We start from the raw sequence: 19,178 nt of genomic DNA, 5'->3' as shown, positions 1-19,178 counted from the left end.
ATGATTAACACTTCCTTTAGTTGTTCTGATTTCAAGAAGCACATTCATTTTTACCATGTACTGATGGTCTACTGGTTTTTGGGCCTTGCAAACAGTCGCTATCACTTTAAGGTATTGTTTGCAGAGGATTGACTGTTTTCTCTTTTTAGTTTGCTCACAAGGGGCATAAATATTTGTGTTCTTTTATAACTCTTGAAGCAGCTTCAAGTCTCTCAGAACTTCCTCTCTGTTCACTTCCTATCTTAAATCACTGTCTGATACCGCCAAGACCTTGTACTGAGGTGAGGGTAGCAACTGGTAGTTCCTTTAAGTCCAGGAGGCTTTTTACTTCTGCTCTACTTTGCACTTGTGCAGCTTCTCCTCAAGTACTGTTATCAAGTTTGGCACCACAGTACAAGAACTTAGAACTATTGGAGTGTGTGCAAGGGAGACAGGAAAGGTACTGAGGGCTCTAGAGGGCAGGATGTACAAGGAGTTGCTGGGGTCTCTTGGTTTGCTCAGCCTGGAACAGAGGAGCTGAGGGGAGGCCTTCTGTTGGCTGCAGCTCCTCACAGGGAGCGGAAAGGCAGTGCTGAGCTCTGCTCTGTGTGACAGCGACAGGGCCTGAGGGAACGGCATGGAGCTGTGTCAGGGGATGGGTGGGGGCTAGGGAAAGGTTCTGCACCAGAGGACAGTGGGCATGGTACAGGCTCATCACTCTCCATACCCATGCACTCTTCATTCAGTGTCACTGTTGTAATATAGTGCGTAGACAAGGACAGTAGACTGATAATGTGCATTTTACCAATTGGTGTTTAGGCATGAATTTATGCCTCTAAAGGTTGGCAAGATAGAGCAATAAACTTAATAGAAAAAGGCTCCCGAAACTGTGGTGATTAATTAGCATTAACGTTTTCTTTTTAGAAGATTGCGTGCTTAAAAAATACTCAGTACCTGATATGAGCTTCAAGTTGCTTTATAAAATTAACAATGACATTTAGTAGATTAGTCAGTACCCATTTTAATCTAATGAGTAAACATTTAAGATGTGTTTTGAGAGGTTCTTCTCTAGGATTGTGATGGGATTGTGTCATTTGTCAAGTTAAAATAGTGCTCAGTACAAGCTATTAATTAGATATGGTTTTTCTAGGTGTTGCTGAAGGTGTTGTATCAATACAAGGAAAAGCAGTACATGGCTCCTAGAGTTCTGCAGCAAACACTGAACTACATTAATCAAGGAGTGTCACATGCAGTCACCTGGAAGAATTTGAAACCTCATATTCAAGTAAATCACTTTCTGAATTTAATACTTCGATGAGTCAGTAGTACATTAATCTGTAGTACAGTGTCTCTGTCTTTGCTAGAAATAAACTTTTGGGAACCTCTGCTGTAAATTACCTGTGAAAAGAGTTTAAGGCTGTTTGATTAAGTTTTTTTCTTGATGAATGAGCAAATCTTTCATATTTTACCAAATCAAAGATTGCATGGGTGTACAGCAATATAACAAATTTTGGAGATGGTGATAACTACTGGATTTATCACATTGAGTCATCTCCATACAGCATAATCCAGAGAGAACTTTCTTAAGGTAGTGCAGAAAATCCACTGTTTTCAAATACTTTTAGAATGTTACCATGTTGTATCTGAACTGAAGAGGAGCAAAATCTGATTGTTGAGTATAGGACAGATTATAGAGATTGATTTAGCAGTGCTAGTTTGTTTTCAACTTTTTTTTTTAATTGCAGGGGATTATCCAAGATGTGATTTTTCCACTGATGTGCTATACAGATGCTGATGAGGAGCTTTGGCAAGAAGATCCATATGAGTATATTCGCATGAAATTTGGTAAGATTAGGAATGTCTTCACATTAAAATTTAACTTTGTATGAAGAGGTTTTCTTGTGTGTGTGAGAACAGGCATGACTTGAATCTTTCAAAAAAGAAAATGATACAATTTCATGTAGTTAACTTTTAGATGGATTGGCTTGTGTGACAGATACCATAGGATGCTTCAGCAATGATGCAATTGTTTCTGCATTTGTAAAGTAGCTGATTTTGTCATTTACATTGTTTCTTTTGGAAAAGTCAAACAGTCCAGATCTAGCTTAGATTTTCTTAAGTTTAATGTTACTAAAACTTTGATTTACACTAGTTAATATTTTAGAATCATAGAACATAGAATGGTCTGGGTCGAAAAGGACCACAATGATCATTGAGTTTCAACCCCCCTGCTGTGTGCAGGGCCGCCAACCACCAGACCAGGCTGCCCAGAACCACATCCAGCCTTGGCCTTGAATGCCTCCAGGGATGGGGCATCCAAAACCTCCTTGGGCAACCTGTTCCAGTGTGTCACCACCCTCTGTGTGAAAAACTTCCTCCTAATATAATATGATCTAACCTAAACTTCCCCTGCCTCAATATAGGCTCTTGGTGTTCTTATGATGGCAGTGAATTTCAAATATGCTGTAGTTCAGAACAGATGTACCATAATGGTAAATGACATGGCATGAAATAAGCCTTGCCTTACAGACTTTTTACCCTTCTTTCAAGGAGTTTATTTATAAGTCAGTGCAGCTCTTTCAGGCCATGGAAGAAAGGAGAATTTTCACCCTTCCTTGAACAAGTTCTTCTTTCTTTTCTCTAGGATTTTTATGTAGTTAGAACAAGAGATTTTTATGGTTTTGGTGATTTCTTGTCCCTTAGATCAGAGGGGCCTGTAAACAATATAGGTATTATACATGGCTCTGATAATCCTTTTGTACAGGGAAATGAGGAAAAAATTAGTTTTTGGCTGAACCAGTTACGTGCCCTTAATGATGCAGCAGGTAACATGGAAAGCAGAGAATGATGTCTAGTTAAAAATATTTATTCTAATAATGAGGGAAACATAAAGTTCCAAATTAGGTATGCAGAGCCAGTGATCATGAAAAACATGAAAGATGGAACTATCAGGAATGTCCAACTCACTGCTACTGTTGTCTGATCTTGAAACATCTGTAATAAGAAAGCATGATGAGCCACTTGAAATAAAACTGGAAAATTGTTTTGTTTTGTATGAAACCACTAGATAACGTTAAGATAATTATTTACATCAAAAGACTAAAATAAATAGCTGTTCTGTTTATTTAATAGATGTGTTTGAAGACTTCATTTCACCAACAACTGCTGCTCAGACGTTATTGTTTACATCATGTAGTAAAAGGAAAGAGGTAAGCCATTCAAGGATTTTGCTGAAACATTTTGCTGCTACTTTGGTTTACTTTGTAATCTTTTACTTGCTGAAAGAATTACTGAGAAGCTTTATTTTTTAGCGCTCTCATTGTAGCACAGTGAAATTTGCCGTTTACCTCAAATTTTTTTTTTGCACTAGTCTACTTGTAATTTTTGTGTTTCACTTCCTCTGGGACCCATATATCAAGAATGTTATGTATTACAACTGATGCATAAAACAGAATAAAAATGCCAGGCTTGGAGCAGATTGTTAGACATTCACACAGTTTCAGAGCACTGAGAATGGTATGTGCCATGACTGCTTGAAATACTTTGTCTGTGTATTCAATCTAGGTCTTGCAAAAGACAATGGGCTTTTGCTATCAGATCCTTACGGAGCCAAATGCTGACCCTCGTAAGAAAGATGGTGCTTTACATATGATTGGTTCCTTAGCTGAAATTCTTCTAAAAGTAAGTATAGTTACTAGGTTTTGCTCAAGTTCAACTGACTTACTTGTAAGTTCTTTTAAATTCTCTACTTATAGTAAGAATTGCTGTGCTGTTTTTCTTTGTTGTACTGTTTAACTACATTTGTTCTTCATGGAGGAAAGGAGAACAATCCATCCAATGAGGGGCTGATGACTTAACAAGATCTTTTCTGTGTAGAAGAGCAGAAATAAAGTGAAATCAGTGAACTTTGTCAATTAGCATGGCGGTGAATAAGAAACAGGTCTTTCATTTTTGTTTGGACCATAACTGAGGTTTCTCAGACCCCTTTTGCTTTTGGTATCAGGGTAATATACCACAAAACAAAAGCCTTTTCTTAGAGGCTGTGAATTATGGGGGAAAAGTGAACAGTTTTGTCTGAAAATTTCAAGTTGGTTCTATGTGAAGTTTGAGTAAAATCCAGAATTTGTGTTGCTTGATGTCTTTATTAAAGGGGAATGTTAAGTGTGAGGGTTTTTTAAGCTCACATACTATAGAAGTTCAGACTTCTGTATGTGCCATTTTTATTGTACTAGGAATACATTTTGATGTATAATTTTAAACTCATATTTCTGTTATTATTCCAACAGAAAAAAATATATAAAGATCAAATGGAATATATGTTGCAGAATCATGTGTTCCCTCTCTTCAGCAGTGAGCTGGGTTACATGAGAGCACGGGTAAGAAAGCCTAAAACTTAATGTTAAGATTGACATTTTTTTAGCTCTAGAGTTAAGGAATATTAAGTTACTTTTTCCTTTAAGGGGGTGCATTTCTTTCTGTACCTGTGGTAATATGAATGCTTTTATCAGTGATTAGTCTTTATATATGATTATGAACAGCTACTGTGTAGCTATGAAATGGCTGCAGAACTGTGTGCATAGCTGTCCATCTGTGTCTGGTGGTATAGTCTATTTGTGTTCTACACTTAGGCTGTACTACTCACACAAAACCTGTGGCCAAAGATGAACTTGAGATCATAGTACTGGTCTAGTGATGTCTGAATGACATGCCTCCCACTGGCCAGCCTCCATACTCTCAAACATCTTCATCCCATAAGTTCTGTGGTGGTATCATTACTCAGCATTAATTTTATTTCACATTTAAGAATTTTCGTGGGTTCTAGGTATGTGAATAGTCAATCCTGGTTTTAATTTTATAGCACTAAAGTTACTCAATGTTGTTTTTTTTCAGGCTTGTTGGGTTCTTCATTATTTTTGTGAAGTCAAATTTAAGAGTGACCAGAATCTCCAAACGGCTTTAGAACTCACAAGACGGTGTCTGATAGATGATAGGGAAATGCCTGTGAAAGTGGAAGCTGCAATAGCGCTACAAGTTCTGATCAGTAATCAAGAGAAAGGTAGCCCTAATTTTATAAAATTACAACAAACTTAGAGTATATAAAAAATAGTAGTTTTTGTTCTAGCAGGCTTTATGTTGCTTAATATTCCCGAAGCTGGCATAAAATGCAAACATAAATTCTGTATCAAATGTTTTGCTAACTTGACAGAAATGCTTATATAGCTCTTTTTGTTTAATTAAAACTTCTGTTAGTAAGTAATCTTGTATTCCATAGATTGTGGAACTCGGTGGCCTTTTGTTAGTTCAGTTGTGAGCCTCTTGCTACAGCTTTTTAAATTAAAAATCTGAATGTTACTATTGTCCTAATGATTTGTACTACTCATTTTATGGCATATTGATGCCAAAACGCTAAATATTAAGTGTACATTTACATGCTTATAGTGGTATTGTAGTTCTGTAAGAATGATACTGTCAGATATTAATTTCCACTTTTTTTTTTTTTCAGCTAAAGAATATATCACCCCATTTATTAGGCCTGTAATGCAAGCTTTACTTCATATTATAAGAGAGACTGAAAATGATGATCTTACTAATGTGATTCAGAAGATGATCTGTGAATATAGTGAAGAAGTTACCCCAATTGCAGTAGAAATGACACAGCACTTGGTAAGGCTTTTTGGTGACTTGGAAAGTTGTTTTATGTGTGGGAGATCGATCTGCTTAAGTGCATTAATACAAGTAATTTCCTTTTACGTCTAGACTTTTTTCCCTCAGAACTGGGTTTCATAACTTGAACTAAATGGATGTTTCTAAGAATTGTAGCAATCTTTGAGAAACCTTTATCCATGTTTTCTTGTGAAAGTGTTAATGAATTTTGGTAGCAGTTGCACAAAAAAAAAAATTTACCTGAATCTGCAGGCAAATTACTTGCAGCAGAGATTAAGCTGTATCTAGCAAGTTGTACTAGTAATTTCGATAGCAGAGTTCAGTTCAGTGCTAGACTATTCAAGGCCCTTACCTCAAAGTTAAGACTGAATGGTTTGCACGTCCTCCTTGAGAGTACTTGCAAAGAGATCCAATCTAGTTCATAGTCCTTGTCTCAGAAAACTAAATAGTGCAACTGTATTACTTTTCATGGAAGGTAATGTGAATGGATATGGGATGGCAGTTCAACTGGCTTAATTTTCCAACTTAATCAGTCATGAAAACAAACTCCGGAGTAAAGCAGTCATCTTAATATTTTCTTAACAAAACATCCTAGATTATTTCTGTGGAATGCCAAACTTGCACAATTGTTCTCCACCTCCAAGTATATCCTCACTGAATGACATTTATGGTTGTTTTGTTATTACATGCAGGCAATGACGTTTAACCAGGTGATCCAGACTGGACCTGATGAGGAAGGCAGTGATGACAAAGCAGTGACAGCAATGGGAATTTTGAATACTATTGATACACTTCTCAGCGTAGTTGAAGATCACAAGGAAGTATGTATATTTTACTTTCAAAACTAATATCTATAATATAAGCCACTGGAAAGTCTTTTGCAGTTCTTGTGTATCTGACATTAATTAGTTGGAAAACTATCTGTAGCCAAAACTTTCTTTAAACAAAGAACAGTGGCAGTCTGTATTGTGTTTCTGACATCATAAATGAACTAACTTCTAGCTGGAATACAGCTTGTTTTAAATATGCTTCTGCTGATTATAAACTTTCTTGACAAATTCAGCTATTGCATTTTAATAACTAATGACAGGATACTTTGACTTAAACAGTTAAGTAATAAATTGTACTTTTAAGAGCTCTGAAGGTTTTACCAAGGAAACCCAGTAAAAACAGTGTGTCCAAGGTGTAGCAATCCAGAGTTATCATGCAATAAGCAAAGGACAGTTATGCTTATAGACTTGGCTGCTGAAGCTGCCAAATGAGCATTTACTTGTTTTTGTTGGCAAATAGATGAAATGGGATGAATATCTAACAATATGCTAATCCTGAGGAGCTCATTTGAGCTCAATAAGAAATTGATCAATAAGCATTTATACTTAACCTACCTGACCATCCAGTATGTCTTTTTTCATTTGATTAGTCTCAAATCCCATTCTACCTTAGCTAAGCTAAGCATAGCTAAGACCAGAAACTCAATCATTATTTATTCCTGTGCAGAGTGAGTGCTGTAAATGTCAGGTTATTGGCTTTTTTTTGTTAGTTATTTCACAGACTGAATATTGTTGGGAAGACTATACAGACCTGAAGTCCATGTAGTATGCAACCAATCAGTCCAAGTTAGTTTTAGGGCTCCTCTGAAATTTCACTTTTCTGAAACAGCAAATACTTCCTACAGCTTTCATTGCTTAGGTCTTTGAGGTGTATGTTGGTTTCATGTGTTCTACTTGGACAGAATTATGGCATAGACTTAGTTACAGGCTTTTTTAAAGGATATGCTGTAATAAACTGTAAAGATTTTTTTTTTCAGTGTTCAGAGAGTATTCCAAAAATACCTCCTTTTAAAAAGTGGTCTTAAAAATTGTCATCTAGGTGCACTGTGTTCTAAAATGTGAGAAGTTTTTGTATTTAGAAGAAGATATTTTGTAAAGACAAAGAAGTTGGAATAATTTAAAAATTGTTTAATTTCAACTCCAAAGTACTGAAAACAGCCATAAATCTTTTTCATTTTCTTGCTTCTTCAGATTACTCAGCAGCTGGAGGGGATCTGCTTGCAAGTGATTGGAACAGTTTTGCAGCAGCATGTATTAGGTACATGTACTTGTATTTGCTTAAGTTTTCAGTAGTGAGGATGGGCTTTAAAATTTGTCTACATTTGTTTCTTTTAGAATTCTACGAGGAAATATTTTCCTTGGCTCATAGTTTGACCTGTCAACAAGTTTCTGCACAAATGTGGCAGCTTCTTCCTCTTGTTTTTGAAGTCTTTCAGCAGGATGGCTTTGATTATTTTACTGGTAGGTTTCATGTATGATTTCATGCACAAAAGTGAATTACATCTTTATGGAAACGTTTAGGAGAAAACTGAAGTGTTCTCACTTGCAGATACTTATTTCTGCAAACAGATTTGTTTTGCTAAGGCAACTCTATGTAGATATATGCTTATCTTGAAAAACATTAAGCACAGATCATGATAAACTTAGTAATATGTAGCTTTCAACCTGGTTTTGTCAGCTATTCTGTTCATAAAACGTGAAAACAAATTAACTTATTGTTCTTATTACAGATATGATGCCTCTCTTGCATAATTACGTTACTGTTGATACAGATACACTTCTATCAGACACAAAATACCTTGAAATGATCTACAGTATGTGCAAGAAGGTAAGTAGATGACTTTGTGATCATAATCTGTGATCTCTAAAGTAATACATAATTCAGATGGGTACTTTTTTCCACAACAGAAGACTTTAAAAGAGAGTCTTTCTGATATGTGCTCTTCAAACACTGTGCTCTTCTTTAGCATCTTTTGTGAATCTACATGTTATGATGTTATTGCTGAAAAATACAGAGATTACATGAAATTTTAGATATATTATACTTTTGCTAAAAGGGAAAAATAAAATGTAAACAACAAAAGCAGATTAAACAATCCTTTTTTTTTGTGCATGTCTTTTTTAATATGGTTTTTATATTTGCATATATTGTGTGTGTGTGTGTGTGTGTGTGTGTGTGTGTGTGTGTGTGTGTGTATTGCTAAAGGACCTATAAATTAATCTGGGGTTTGTAACCTTGCTACAGCTAGAATACCAAATACTATATGTATGCTGGAGATCTGAAATCTGTTAGCTAAAACAAGTAGAGTGGAGATGGAAAGTAGAGGGATAGGAATAGAAATCTGTTTTACTGAGGTTATATAAGATCAGTGACTAAAGCTGAGAGTAGAATGTGGTGGTTCTGACTGTTGCCAATCTTTATTTGAAGACAAGTTGCAACCAGGTTGGTTGTAGATACTACTTAATATATTGTGGAGAAAAAAAGCAAAAACCTCTTAGTGTGTTATTAGGTGAGCACGGTGAATCTGGCTCAAAAGCTGTAGATATATCGTCTCCCAAAGAATATCCTAAATACTTTTTAAAAAGGAAAAAATACAGGATACATGAATGCTTAAGAGAAATTTTTATTTTGTGTATGGAAATAAATCTTTTCCAAATGGCAGCTGGTTCTTAATACAGTTAATGTGATGAGGTCAGTGTGCGTAGTTATTTAACGTTAGTATAGGTAGATTAGTTTCAGTTGCTTTCAGCAATGTTATATTCTCTATGGTTCTAATAGTGAGCCATTGCTGTAGATTTGGCTTCTTCACTGATGGGTGTTTATACAAGCATTGTAAATTGGGTAAGTTTATAATGGCTTTTCAAAGCAAAGCAGCATGTTGAAAATACCTCTTGAAGTAATATGATAAAAAAAATAATTACTTTTCAGGTCCTGACAGGAGTTGCTGGAGAAGATGCAGAATGTCATGCAGCAAAACTATTAGAAGTAATTATTCTTCAGTGTAAAGGGCGTGGAATTGATCAGGTTGGTAACTTTGGTTGATATTGTTAATATTAAAAAGATTTTTTTCCTCAAATATGAGTCGATTATCTATTAACGTGAAAATTAATACCACAAAGGAGCCAGGGATTTCATTAAGTGTGATTGGAAGTTGGGATTTGAGAGATGCATTTGTGTGCTTCCTTTGTGTATATGGCAAGTAATAGCTATGTAGGTTGCTCTGAAAGTAATGCCCCTATTTACTTCCATGGAAACTAGATCGGATACAAAGAGCATAATAACACTATTTGACAGAGCAAATTCTCAGCTACAAAACATTATTTTTCAATGTAGTCAATGTGTATATATGTAAATATAGTATAATATAGTATATAGTTAAAATATCTGCACCAGTGGGGGTGACCCACTGTCACATAGCTGGAACACGTTGTGTACCATCTACCTACCATCTCACTGTGTTCACAACCACTGTCTGGCGTCCATAAACGTTCAGCAAGCATTTGATGAATGTCAGTGGATGCTGTTTTTTTCTGTGAGGAGGAGTTCAATGACACCTCTTTGTTCCATACACATAACCATTTCAGACACTGTTTAGTCAGACTGCCCCACTGCTGCCATCTGTCACACAGCAACAACATGTAGTGGGATATTGGTGGGAAGGTTCAGCCTCTGTTGCCATCCCACCAACATCTGCCTCTGACACTGTGGGCCAACATAATAAAGCAGGAGGCATTGCTTTCAGAGCAGCCCTCATATATCAGTATCTTGGCATGGTTTCTTTCCATGCTTGTGGGCGTTGTCCCTGAAAATTCTGGTTTTAACTTATTTGAAGGAAAAACTTCTGTAGCAAGCCTTTTTTAGTGTGCTGTCTATGAAGAGTAATTCTTTTAATAGCTATCATCTTGGAATGTTGGCCACGTCCATTGACTTGTTTATTTTTTTTTTACTATCCACAACTAAAAGCCACAAAAACTGAGTTCCTAGGCCTCTTTTTTTTAAAAGACAAGATTAAAGTACTAGGGATTTACTTCTGCTGTCCATAATGTCACAAAATCCGCATGTTTGGAGTAGATATAATAACTTCTCATGTTTTTATTTCATCTTCATTCATATGTGACTTCTGTTGGCTGTGAACAACTATTTCCATTTCACACCCTATGTATTTATGTGCCAGTCTGGTTTTTCAGCCATTTCTGGAGTCTGAAATAAAGAACTGATTTTGACCACTAAGTTTATAATGGTTCTCACTCTTCAGTGCATACCCTTATTTGTGGAAGCTGCTTTAGAGAGATTGACCAGAGAAGTGAAAACAAGTGAACTACGAACAATGTGCCTCCAGGTTGCCATAGCTGCTTTGTATTACAATCCTCATCTATTATTAAATACATTGGAAAATCTTCGTTTTCCCAATAATGTGGAGCCTGTCACTAATCACTTCATAACACAATGGCTTAATGATGTGGACTGCTTCTTGGGGTGAGTGTTTCTAATCTTGAAGATTATTCTCTAAGGTACACCTCTATATTATCAGCTTCTAAATCATACTGGAATTTGTAATTTGCACGCTGTTTTGTTTTACAGGCTTCACGACAGAAAAATGTGTGTGCTTGGCTTGTGTGCTCTCATTGATCTGGAGCAAATACCACAGGTTTTAAATCAAGTTGCTGGCCAGATCCTGCCAGCTTTTATCCTTTTATTTAATGGATTAAAAAGAGCTTATGCCTGTCATGCGGAGCATGAAAATGACAGTGATGATGATGATGAAGCTGAAGAAGATGAGGAAACAGGTATGGAGACTGAAAATCCATTGTTATGTTCTGTTTTTTTCATGTTTCATGGTGGATATGTGGAGTTGTTTTTTGTGGAATTCTTCAGAGTTCCCTAATTCCAAAACTCAAAGCAGAGATAGAGCATTAGACATCTTTTAACATCTTTCAAGCATATCTGTTTACTTTCCTGTCACTCTTAGAAGCTGACTTCCACAACTGGGTCTCCTCAAAGTTGTTGTCAAGCTGGCTTTTGTGTATGGATGCTGTCAGCACTGAAAAGAATTAGTGCTGGGTCCTGTTTTCTCTTTGGCAAGTTAGAGTCAGTAGAAGGAGTTTGCTACTGTGCTTCATTGTACAGTTTGGACCAAAACATATTACAAATTGTCCCATGAAATGCTGGAGTTGTAGATGTATATTGAAAATGGATTGTAGTCATAGTGGTTTGAGTGGGAAGGGACCTTTTTAAAGTTTGGTTCTTACTGCCCTGTCCTGGGCAGAGGCACTGCCTGCTAGATCAGTTTGCTCCAAGCTCCAATGAAGATAACAGTTCTTAGTTTTTTTCTTAAGCAAGGATTTCTCATTTCTCATGGTCTGAACTTCATCAGCTTTTATAGACTTATTTCTCTATACGGCTTTGTCACAGGTTTTCACCTTTTTTGCATATTCTTTATTTAAAGATAAAAATTATGCGTAATTTCTCCCTATGTCTGTTTTTCATCTTTTCTATACTGTGCTTAAGTTTTTCTCTCTTGATTCGTTTTGCTTTTTATGTTGTCATCCTCATGTCTTTGAATGTTTGAAGCAGCTTTCTGCATTTAAGTGTTTTTCATTTGTCTAGTTGAAGCCAGGTTTCTTTTTGATCCCTGCTATTGACTTCTGGATTCCCCAAATCATTACACATTGTTAATCCTATTACTTTTTGTAGTTCTCAAGCATCATTTCCAAGTCTCTTTTGAAGACCCCTTTAAACATCTGTTGTCAAATTATCATTATTATTATTAATTAAGCATCAAATTATTTCAAACATCCTTTGGAGTACAAATAGTGCTTTGTTTAATTTTAGCAAGTGCTTTTCAACACTAACTGTATGTATGTTTATATATCTTTTTAACTGTTCTTGAGATTAAACATTTTTGTGTGTGATATCTCACTCAGAGGAATTGGGGAGTGATGAAGATGACATTGATGAGGATGGCCAAGAATATCTAGAAATTCTAGCAAAGCAGGCAGGTGAAGATGGAGATGACGAAGACTGGGAAGAAGATGATGCTGAAGAAACTGCTTTGGAAGGGTATTCCACAATTATTGATGATGAAGACAACCCTGTTGATGAATATCAGATATTTAAAACAATTTTTCAGAGTAAGTAATTTTATTTTCTTTTCTGGCCAACAAATTACATTTTAACTTAATTTTAGCTTGTCATCATGAACCAGAACTTGCTGAAAGATTCCAACAGGTTTCCAGTATATGGTTTGAATGAGTTCTTTCTTTGAAAAAGGGGAGAGTGTTGCCATCACTTCTCTTTGAGAGAAATAGGAGCTCTCTGAATGAATTTGTTGTGGGAGGGAAGCAGAGATATGTCTTGGATTGAGATGTCTTGAATTATGTAATCCTAACAGGGTTTATCAGAATGTTGTTTTGATTGAAATGACAGTGAGTCAATATGCTTTGAGTTACAGAACATTTTAATGAACGTACACCTTTTGTTTGTTTTTTCTCTTGCAGCAATTCAGAATCGTAACCCTGTGTGGTACCAAACTTTGACACAGGGCCTTAATGAAGAACAAAGGAAACAATTGCAGGACATAGCAACTCTGGCAGATCAGAGGCGGGCAGCACATGGTATTTTTTCCCCTTTATACCATTAAGCAATTCTTTAGCTGTTTGAATGCTGTTCATATACTCAGCAGCCTATAAGTCAAGCCTAATAACGTTTTCATCAAAGCAGGCTTGTTTTACAGTCTGGAGATGCTTGAAAAGTGTTAAGTTTGCCAGGTCACAAAGCTTTAGTGCATAATTTGTATGGAAAACCACGTGTATGAAATAGTAGAGATGTCTCAATGAAGAGTTGTTACAATTTGGATTATATATTATATACTTCATTATACATGTGGAAGTATATATTATATAGTTGGTTATAATGTTGAACTTGAAAACAATTATTGACCTGAAAGTGGATGAACTTACAGGTATGGTAACAAACATGTTACACAACCAGTAGAATATTTTGTGGTGTGACTTAGTACAGCTGGGATAGCCACTGATTCTGTGGGTGGGAAAGTACTTGCTCAAAAACTAGTGTCCAGCTATAAAGCTACATTGTAAATCTATTAAATATTTCAAAATGCTATTCTTCAGAGGAAATAATATGGATTGATTCTTAACTGTTTCACTATGTAGCTAAGAAGAATCTCCATATGCCAAGAGAAACTTGTCTTCTGTACTCTGAGCGACCAGGAGTGAACAAAGCCATTTTGCCTTGGTTGTGTTCTCTCCTTGTCCCTCATGAGCCACGGCAGTATTTTTCTGGCCTTTTTCAAATGAAACAGTCAAAATGCAGATCCTCTCGATAATGAGTCCTGTATTTCCAGAAAGAGACCAATTGGAAGTACTTCAAGATAGGAGAAAGATAGACTTGAAATTAGACATTTAATAACCTTGAGCTGGGAATAATGCAACCCTTTTGTGTTACCTAGATTGTGGTATTGGTTGACAGAAATGCATATGTCTGCTTTTTACCAACCTGTTTTTGAGCTTTCCTTTCATTAGAGCTTGTAAAAAGATTAGAACTTGTAAAAGGCAATCTTGCTTTAAAGGATGTACTATGCATCTAGTAAAAACAGATGGAGGGATGGATTTGTGAACCTCAAATGCCTAAAGGTCTTAAGGCGTGGTTGAAAATGAAACATGATAAATGTGGTGGTTTCTCTCAGAACTAAGCTTATTTCTGCTTATACTGTTGAGCTGACATAGGAACAAATGAAAGCTGAGCTGATATCTGTATAGTGCTTTTGTTTGTAATATGTGATCTGGTACTGGTCTGATGGACAAGTATTTTAATCAGAAAGAAGAGGGCATCTGTCAGCGATTTTAGAAATCCAGCATTTGTTTAGGTCTTCCTTCTGAAATGTGGATTTACATACTTGTTCCGCAAAGCTAAAGTATTTTTGTTGGAAACATGAATTTCATTTATCATTTAAGCATAACTGTAAGTGCCTGCTGGAGCCTGATGCATTTCTGCTTTATGGGCACTGATTAATTTTCCTTCTATCTTTGTTCTTTTTAATTTTTTTTAGAATCCAAAATGATTGAAAAGCATGGAGGATACAAATTCAATGCTCCGGTCGTGCCAACTTCGTTTAATTTTGGAGGCCCTGCCCCAGGAATGAATTGAGTTATCACTTTTCCTGCTACTGTGTGATTGTAGTGAAGAGCTTGTGTTCCTCCCAATAGTGGTTCCAGAATTGGTTCATGTTATCTACAGCTCACTCTAAACTAATTGATAAATAGATTGGACAAAAGCCCCAGATGTGGGACCTGATCATGCAGTCTAATACTGGAAAGCAAACTAGAGGGTTTTTTTGAAGATAGGAAGAATCTGAATTTAAAGCTTCAAATGACACACTTTGGAAATCGGAAATCAAGAGGGATGTCATGAAGGCAGCTTTTCTTTTTCTGAGGAAAAAAAATAGGCATGGGCTGCAGGACTATTTAAAATCTCATTTACAGTACAAGTTAGGAGGCAGACTTAATTTTTACACCTGTGGCAGTATGAGTATTTGCCCAACTTCCCTTTTCTCCCTTCCTTATTTGGGTGTCTATTCTTTCAGTGTAAATAAGGTAATCAGATAGCCTTACTTAATCTTCATCGTTTCCATTTATCAAGATTGTTCATATGTAGAATATTGGACACTTAATGTAGCACTACATAACTGATAAATCTGTAAATGAATTAGCACTTTCATATTGAAACAAGCCTGCTAGCCTATGTACAAAAATAGCAAAATGTTTGCTGTTTATAAAAAAATAAAAATAAAAAATAAGGGATGTATTGGGGAAAATAATTTCAAGTTATTAATTTAAAATGAACTAGCAGTTTTGTACCTGGTGACTTTGTGGTGCAGTCACCTCTGGCTGTGACTTGAATTCGGTTCTGTAAAAAAGGGGTTAGTGATATTTCATTGCTGCTAAAAAAGAAAAAAATAGCAACACCCTCTGTGTCCTTTGTTTTTCTTAAAGATCTCACTGTACGAGTTACAATTTGGATACAAATGTTCATTGTAAGCACTGAGAAAGTGATCTTTTCTGAAGCATGTAAATTAGATGTGAAGTTCTGCTCTTAAATGAGTTGATTGAAGTGTGTGGATGAAACATCTATATATGCAATCTATTAAAAAAATAATAATTTGGCTAACCTGGGCTTTGATCTATGAATGCAACTTTTCCCATAATTTTGCAAAACCTTTTTTTCCCCCCCACCATGGCAGTGCAAGTGCACTCCCAGTGTTAACATACGATTGTCTGCCTGATCCAGACAGTGTATTTGAAGTTTTGCCAATCTTCCATTTTTGAAGCCACAATTTTCTTCTTTCAAAGTTGCTATAGTAACTAGTATTTTAGCTAGAGAGGCGAAATACAGTTCCCTCTGGGACCACTATGAAAACCACTGTATGAAGAAGCCAGCAGGGAGATGCTGTGAATGGGTTGGCTCATATGCCCCCCCTTTCTTTTCTTAAAGCATAAATCCATAGGTTTTTGATCTTGCCTTGAGATCATTGGTGTCAGGTCTTTTAAATCAAATGTTTTTTTTTTTTCTTTTGGCTGTTTTTATATAAAAATGTCACCTGCTGTTACAATTGATATTAAATGAGCTACCTTAATTTAATGTAAGCCTCCAAAATTTAAATACAGGTTAAAAATAAACTGAGTTTATATCTGTAAAAATGAAATGCACATATATATATTATGATACTCAAAATGCAGTCTTCAGAAAATTGGTTTGTGTGGTGTGTTTTTTTTGCATCAGCAGCATAGCTGGAATTGGTGTGGGGTTTCCTTGCTGACTGGCATGGTTCTCTGCCTTCTGTTTGTTACAGGATGGCTAGTGCTGTGCTGTGAGCTAGGTACACGGGGCTTTTCCACTCCATCCTCTCTGGACAGCCTTTCTTAGGTGAAAAACACTTCCCTGCAGAGTGCTGGCGTGAGAGGCTGAGGCAGCATTATGCTGTCTCTTTGCTCTATTGTGATACCAAAGGGGTACTTGAAGGAAACTGTAGACTTGATGGATATTGCACTTGAGGTGAAAAGGCCTAAAAAATTCAGTATTGAATCCAAAGTATCTGTTATGCTAGTGTTATGGGAGCCACAGTAGTACTTACGTAGTGAGCCCTAAGCTGACTGGCTAAGTACACAGGGCAGAACTGTCTTGTATAAAATGCATAATTCCTGAGCACCCACAGGTGTACTCTGGCCTCAAGCTCATCTCTGAACAGTTTTATCTTGTAGGAAAAGGTGATGTGTAATCACAGAATGTTTTTTCCTGTGCATTCCTCAACCTTGAAAAACACGCAGTTGGACTTGAATCATTTCTGAACATCTGCTTGTTGGGTATCTGCTTATCTCATATAGTTCCTGCTCTACCAGGAAAGTCTGAGAACATTTTAGGGCAGATGGTGCTTTTGCCTGAGGGTAAGAGATGCAACGCAGCAGCAAGAAGGCTGTGTGTACAAAGCAGATGAAAAAAGAGGGAAAATTACCAGTTTCGTGCCATTGTTATTTCTAAAACTTCACTTTTCTACATCGAGAGAGGAAGTTTATCTTGGCGGATAGCCTTACTTCAAGGGTGCTTTCATGTGCTAACTAGACCGGTTAGAAATGAGCAGCTTTTTAAAAAATGGATCCTACAACTTTGCTTTCCTTTGCTCCAAGAAATGTATATGAATTGCAGCACAGTTTTACATTGGTGGTGGTGATAGTGCATTTCATGATGCACCATTTCCATTTGGTGATGCACATGTCAAATTCTCCTAAAACTTGCACTTACCCATTCAATTTTTCAGGGATAATGCAACTCTAAAGGAAGAGTTGGGAAGTCTAAAATCTGTTTTTTTCTATTATGGAAGATTTCCTTTGATTAATAAACATCTTAAGCAACTCCTCCATCTTTGCTCATTTTGGTGTGGGGTTTAGAATGTAACTGCGTTCTGACAGTACTTGGGAGTTCTGTTGCTTAGCTCTGATGTTTGTTTTCCCCTCTCAAATGCTGCTGACATACTCTATACCAGTTGTGTAAGCTCGGTAACATTTTCCCTAAGAAGAACCTAGGTTTTGGTGCAGTACATCAAAGCTATGGTCAGATGTGTCACAGCCTTGAAACTGCAAGACTCAGTGTGCAGTGGAGTAATTACAAAGCGCTGCACGTGCATCCAGGTGCTCTGTGCTGTGCCTTGTGACTGATAGCCGGTAATCAGTTGCACAGGTTAACCTGCATTTTCCTAACGGAAATTTCCTCCTTTTTGCAATTACCAGTTCTTGGAGAAGCACCGTTAAGCCTCACGGCCCGTTTTGTCCTGCTTTTATTAACTTGTCTTCCAGTCCTTCCTCACGCGTAGCGTGTGATGCTAACCAAGGTAGTTCAGTCGCTCGCTGCCGCACGGAGCGACGGTGCCCCGAGGTGCTGCAATGCCGCGCGGCAGCGACCTACGGCTGTTCTGCCACGCGTTTCACTGCCTCTGGAGCTGCTGCCGGATTACTGCACTCCTAAAACCACCTCGGAACGAGCATCCCTCAAGGCTGCTTTATACAACACCTTCCTCCGCGGGAGCCGGGCTGAAGCGGACGCGGAGCACAGCGCACCCGGGGGCGGCTGGCACAGACCCCGCGGCACACGGCCCCGCCGCCCGCCCCCAGCCCCGAGCGCTCCGTTCCGCTCGGCGCCCGTGCTTGCGGTGGGAGCCCGTCGCCGCGAGGCCCCGGCCGCAGCCCGCCTTCCTCTCCGCCGTTGCCGGCGGCCCGGCTCCCGGCGCCCCGTCCGCGGAGAGGCCCTCGCGCTGCCTAGGGCGGCCACCCCCGCCCCGCCGTGCTCTGTTCCGCCCCCGCCGAGGGACCCGCGGCGTGCCCCGCCACCGCCGGGCCCGGAGAAGGAAATGGCGCCCGCTCCCCTCCTGACGCGCGAGCGCCTCGCTCCCCGCGGTACAAAATGGCGGCCGCGGCGGCCCCGAACCCAGCATAGCCGAGCCGCCATGAAGCCGCGGGGCGGGGCCGCGGGCGCCTAGCCAATGGGCATCGGCGCGGGGCCTGGAGGCGACCAATGGCGAGCGAAGGCGGTGCCGCGCGGCGCCGCATGTCCAATGGGAGCGGCGGGAGCTCGGGGCGCAGAGCCCGCCCGCGCGGCTCGGGGCGGCGCTGAGGCGGGCGGGCGCTGAGGCGGCCGTTTCCTGTCCTGGTGCATGGTGGTCGGACGGAGGAATTGTTGGAAAATTTCTCGGCGAGGTTCGTATATAAATGTGTTTTTACCCAGTGTGCCTTATTCTAACCACCGCCATCTCCGGCTGGGGCTGCGGCGCCGGGCCACCGGGCCGGGCCGCACCCTGCGCGCCGCGCGCGGGGCTGTGCCGAGGGGCAGCGAGCGAGCGAGCGGGGGCAGGCGGCAGCGCGGCACTAGGCGACGCCGACGGACCGCCGCGCCGCCGCTGCCCGCGCGGCCTCCTCCTCCCGCCGGCAGCGCGGCTTCGGGGCCCGGCGGGCCTCCATCCCGGGCACGGCCGCCGCCCCCCGCCCCGCCCGGCGGCACCCCGTGCCCCGGGGGACCCCGTCCGGCCTCGCCGGCCGCCCCCTCGCGGGGTGCCGTTGGCCACCGCGTCACGGGCGGGGGCCGCCGGCCGGAGGGAGGCGGGCAGCGGGCCGGGGCCGGGCCCTGGCCGTTCGCAGCGG

General features: G+C 39.3%; 2 protein-coding genes and 1 non-coding gene across 5 annotated transcripts in view; all 3 read left to right on the top strand.

Annotated features, from left to right (window-relative positions):
• IPO7 (importin 7) overlaps positions 1-16,243 on the top strand; it is a 33,377-nt gene extending 17,134 nt beyond the window's left edge. Inside the window, 17 exon segments of the mRNA XM_085224153.1 lie at positions 1,130-1,264; positions 1,725-1,824; positions 3,112-3,188; positions 3,544-3,660; positions 4,266-4,355; positions 4,870-5,035; positions 5,483-5,643; positions 6,336-6,464; positions 7,665-7,731; positions 7,809-7,934; positions 8,204-8,301; positions 9,403-9,498; positions 10,730-10,950; positions 11,056-11,261; positions 12,399-12,605; positions 12,972-13,088; positions 14,543-16,243. Coding sequence (XP_085080279.1) covers positions 1,130-1,264; positions 1,725-1,824; positions 3,112-3,188; positions 3,544-3,660; positions 4,266-4,355; positions 4,870-5,035; positions 5,483-5,643; positions 6,336-6,464; positions 7,665-7,731; positions 7,809-7,934; positions 8,204-8,301; positions 9,403-9,498; positions 10,730-10,950; positions 11,056-11,261; positions 12,399-12,605; positions 12,972-13,088; positions 14,543-14,640 — 2,211 coding nt within the window. The 3' untranslated portion in view covers positions 14,641-16,243.
• Positions 4,542-4,723, top strand: LOC116217588 (small nucleolar RNA SNORA23). The gene has a single exon (XR_004162286.1). It is a non-coding gene; the product is annotated as a small nucleolar RNA SNORA23 (small nucleolar RNA).
• Positions 16,244-18,585: 2,342 nt separating the features above from the next.
• ZNF143 (zinc finger protein 143) overlaps positions 18,586-19,178 on the top strand; it is a 32,747-nt gene continuing 32,154 nt past the window's right edge. The window contains exon 1 of one of the 3 annotated variants that reach the window (XM_085224154.1): positions 18,586-18,737. The gene's annotated coding sequence lies outside the window, so the exon portion shown is untranslated. The remainder of the gene's footprint in view (positions 18,738-19,178) is intronic. The other 2 variants (XM_085224156.1, XM_085224155.1) reach the window with 2 other exon arrangements.

The sequence above is a fragment of the Meleagris gallopavo genome, chromosome 5 (assembly GCF_905368555.1).
Source record: "Meleagris gallopavo chromosome 5, MGAL_WU_HG_1.1, whole genome shotgun sequence".
Taxonomy (NCBI): Eukaryota; Metazoa; Chordata; class Aves; order Galliformes; family Phasianidae; genus Meleagris; species Meleagris gallopavo.
This window is presented reverse-complemented; position numbering and strand designations above follow the sequence as displayed.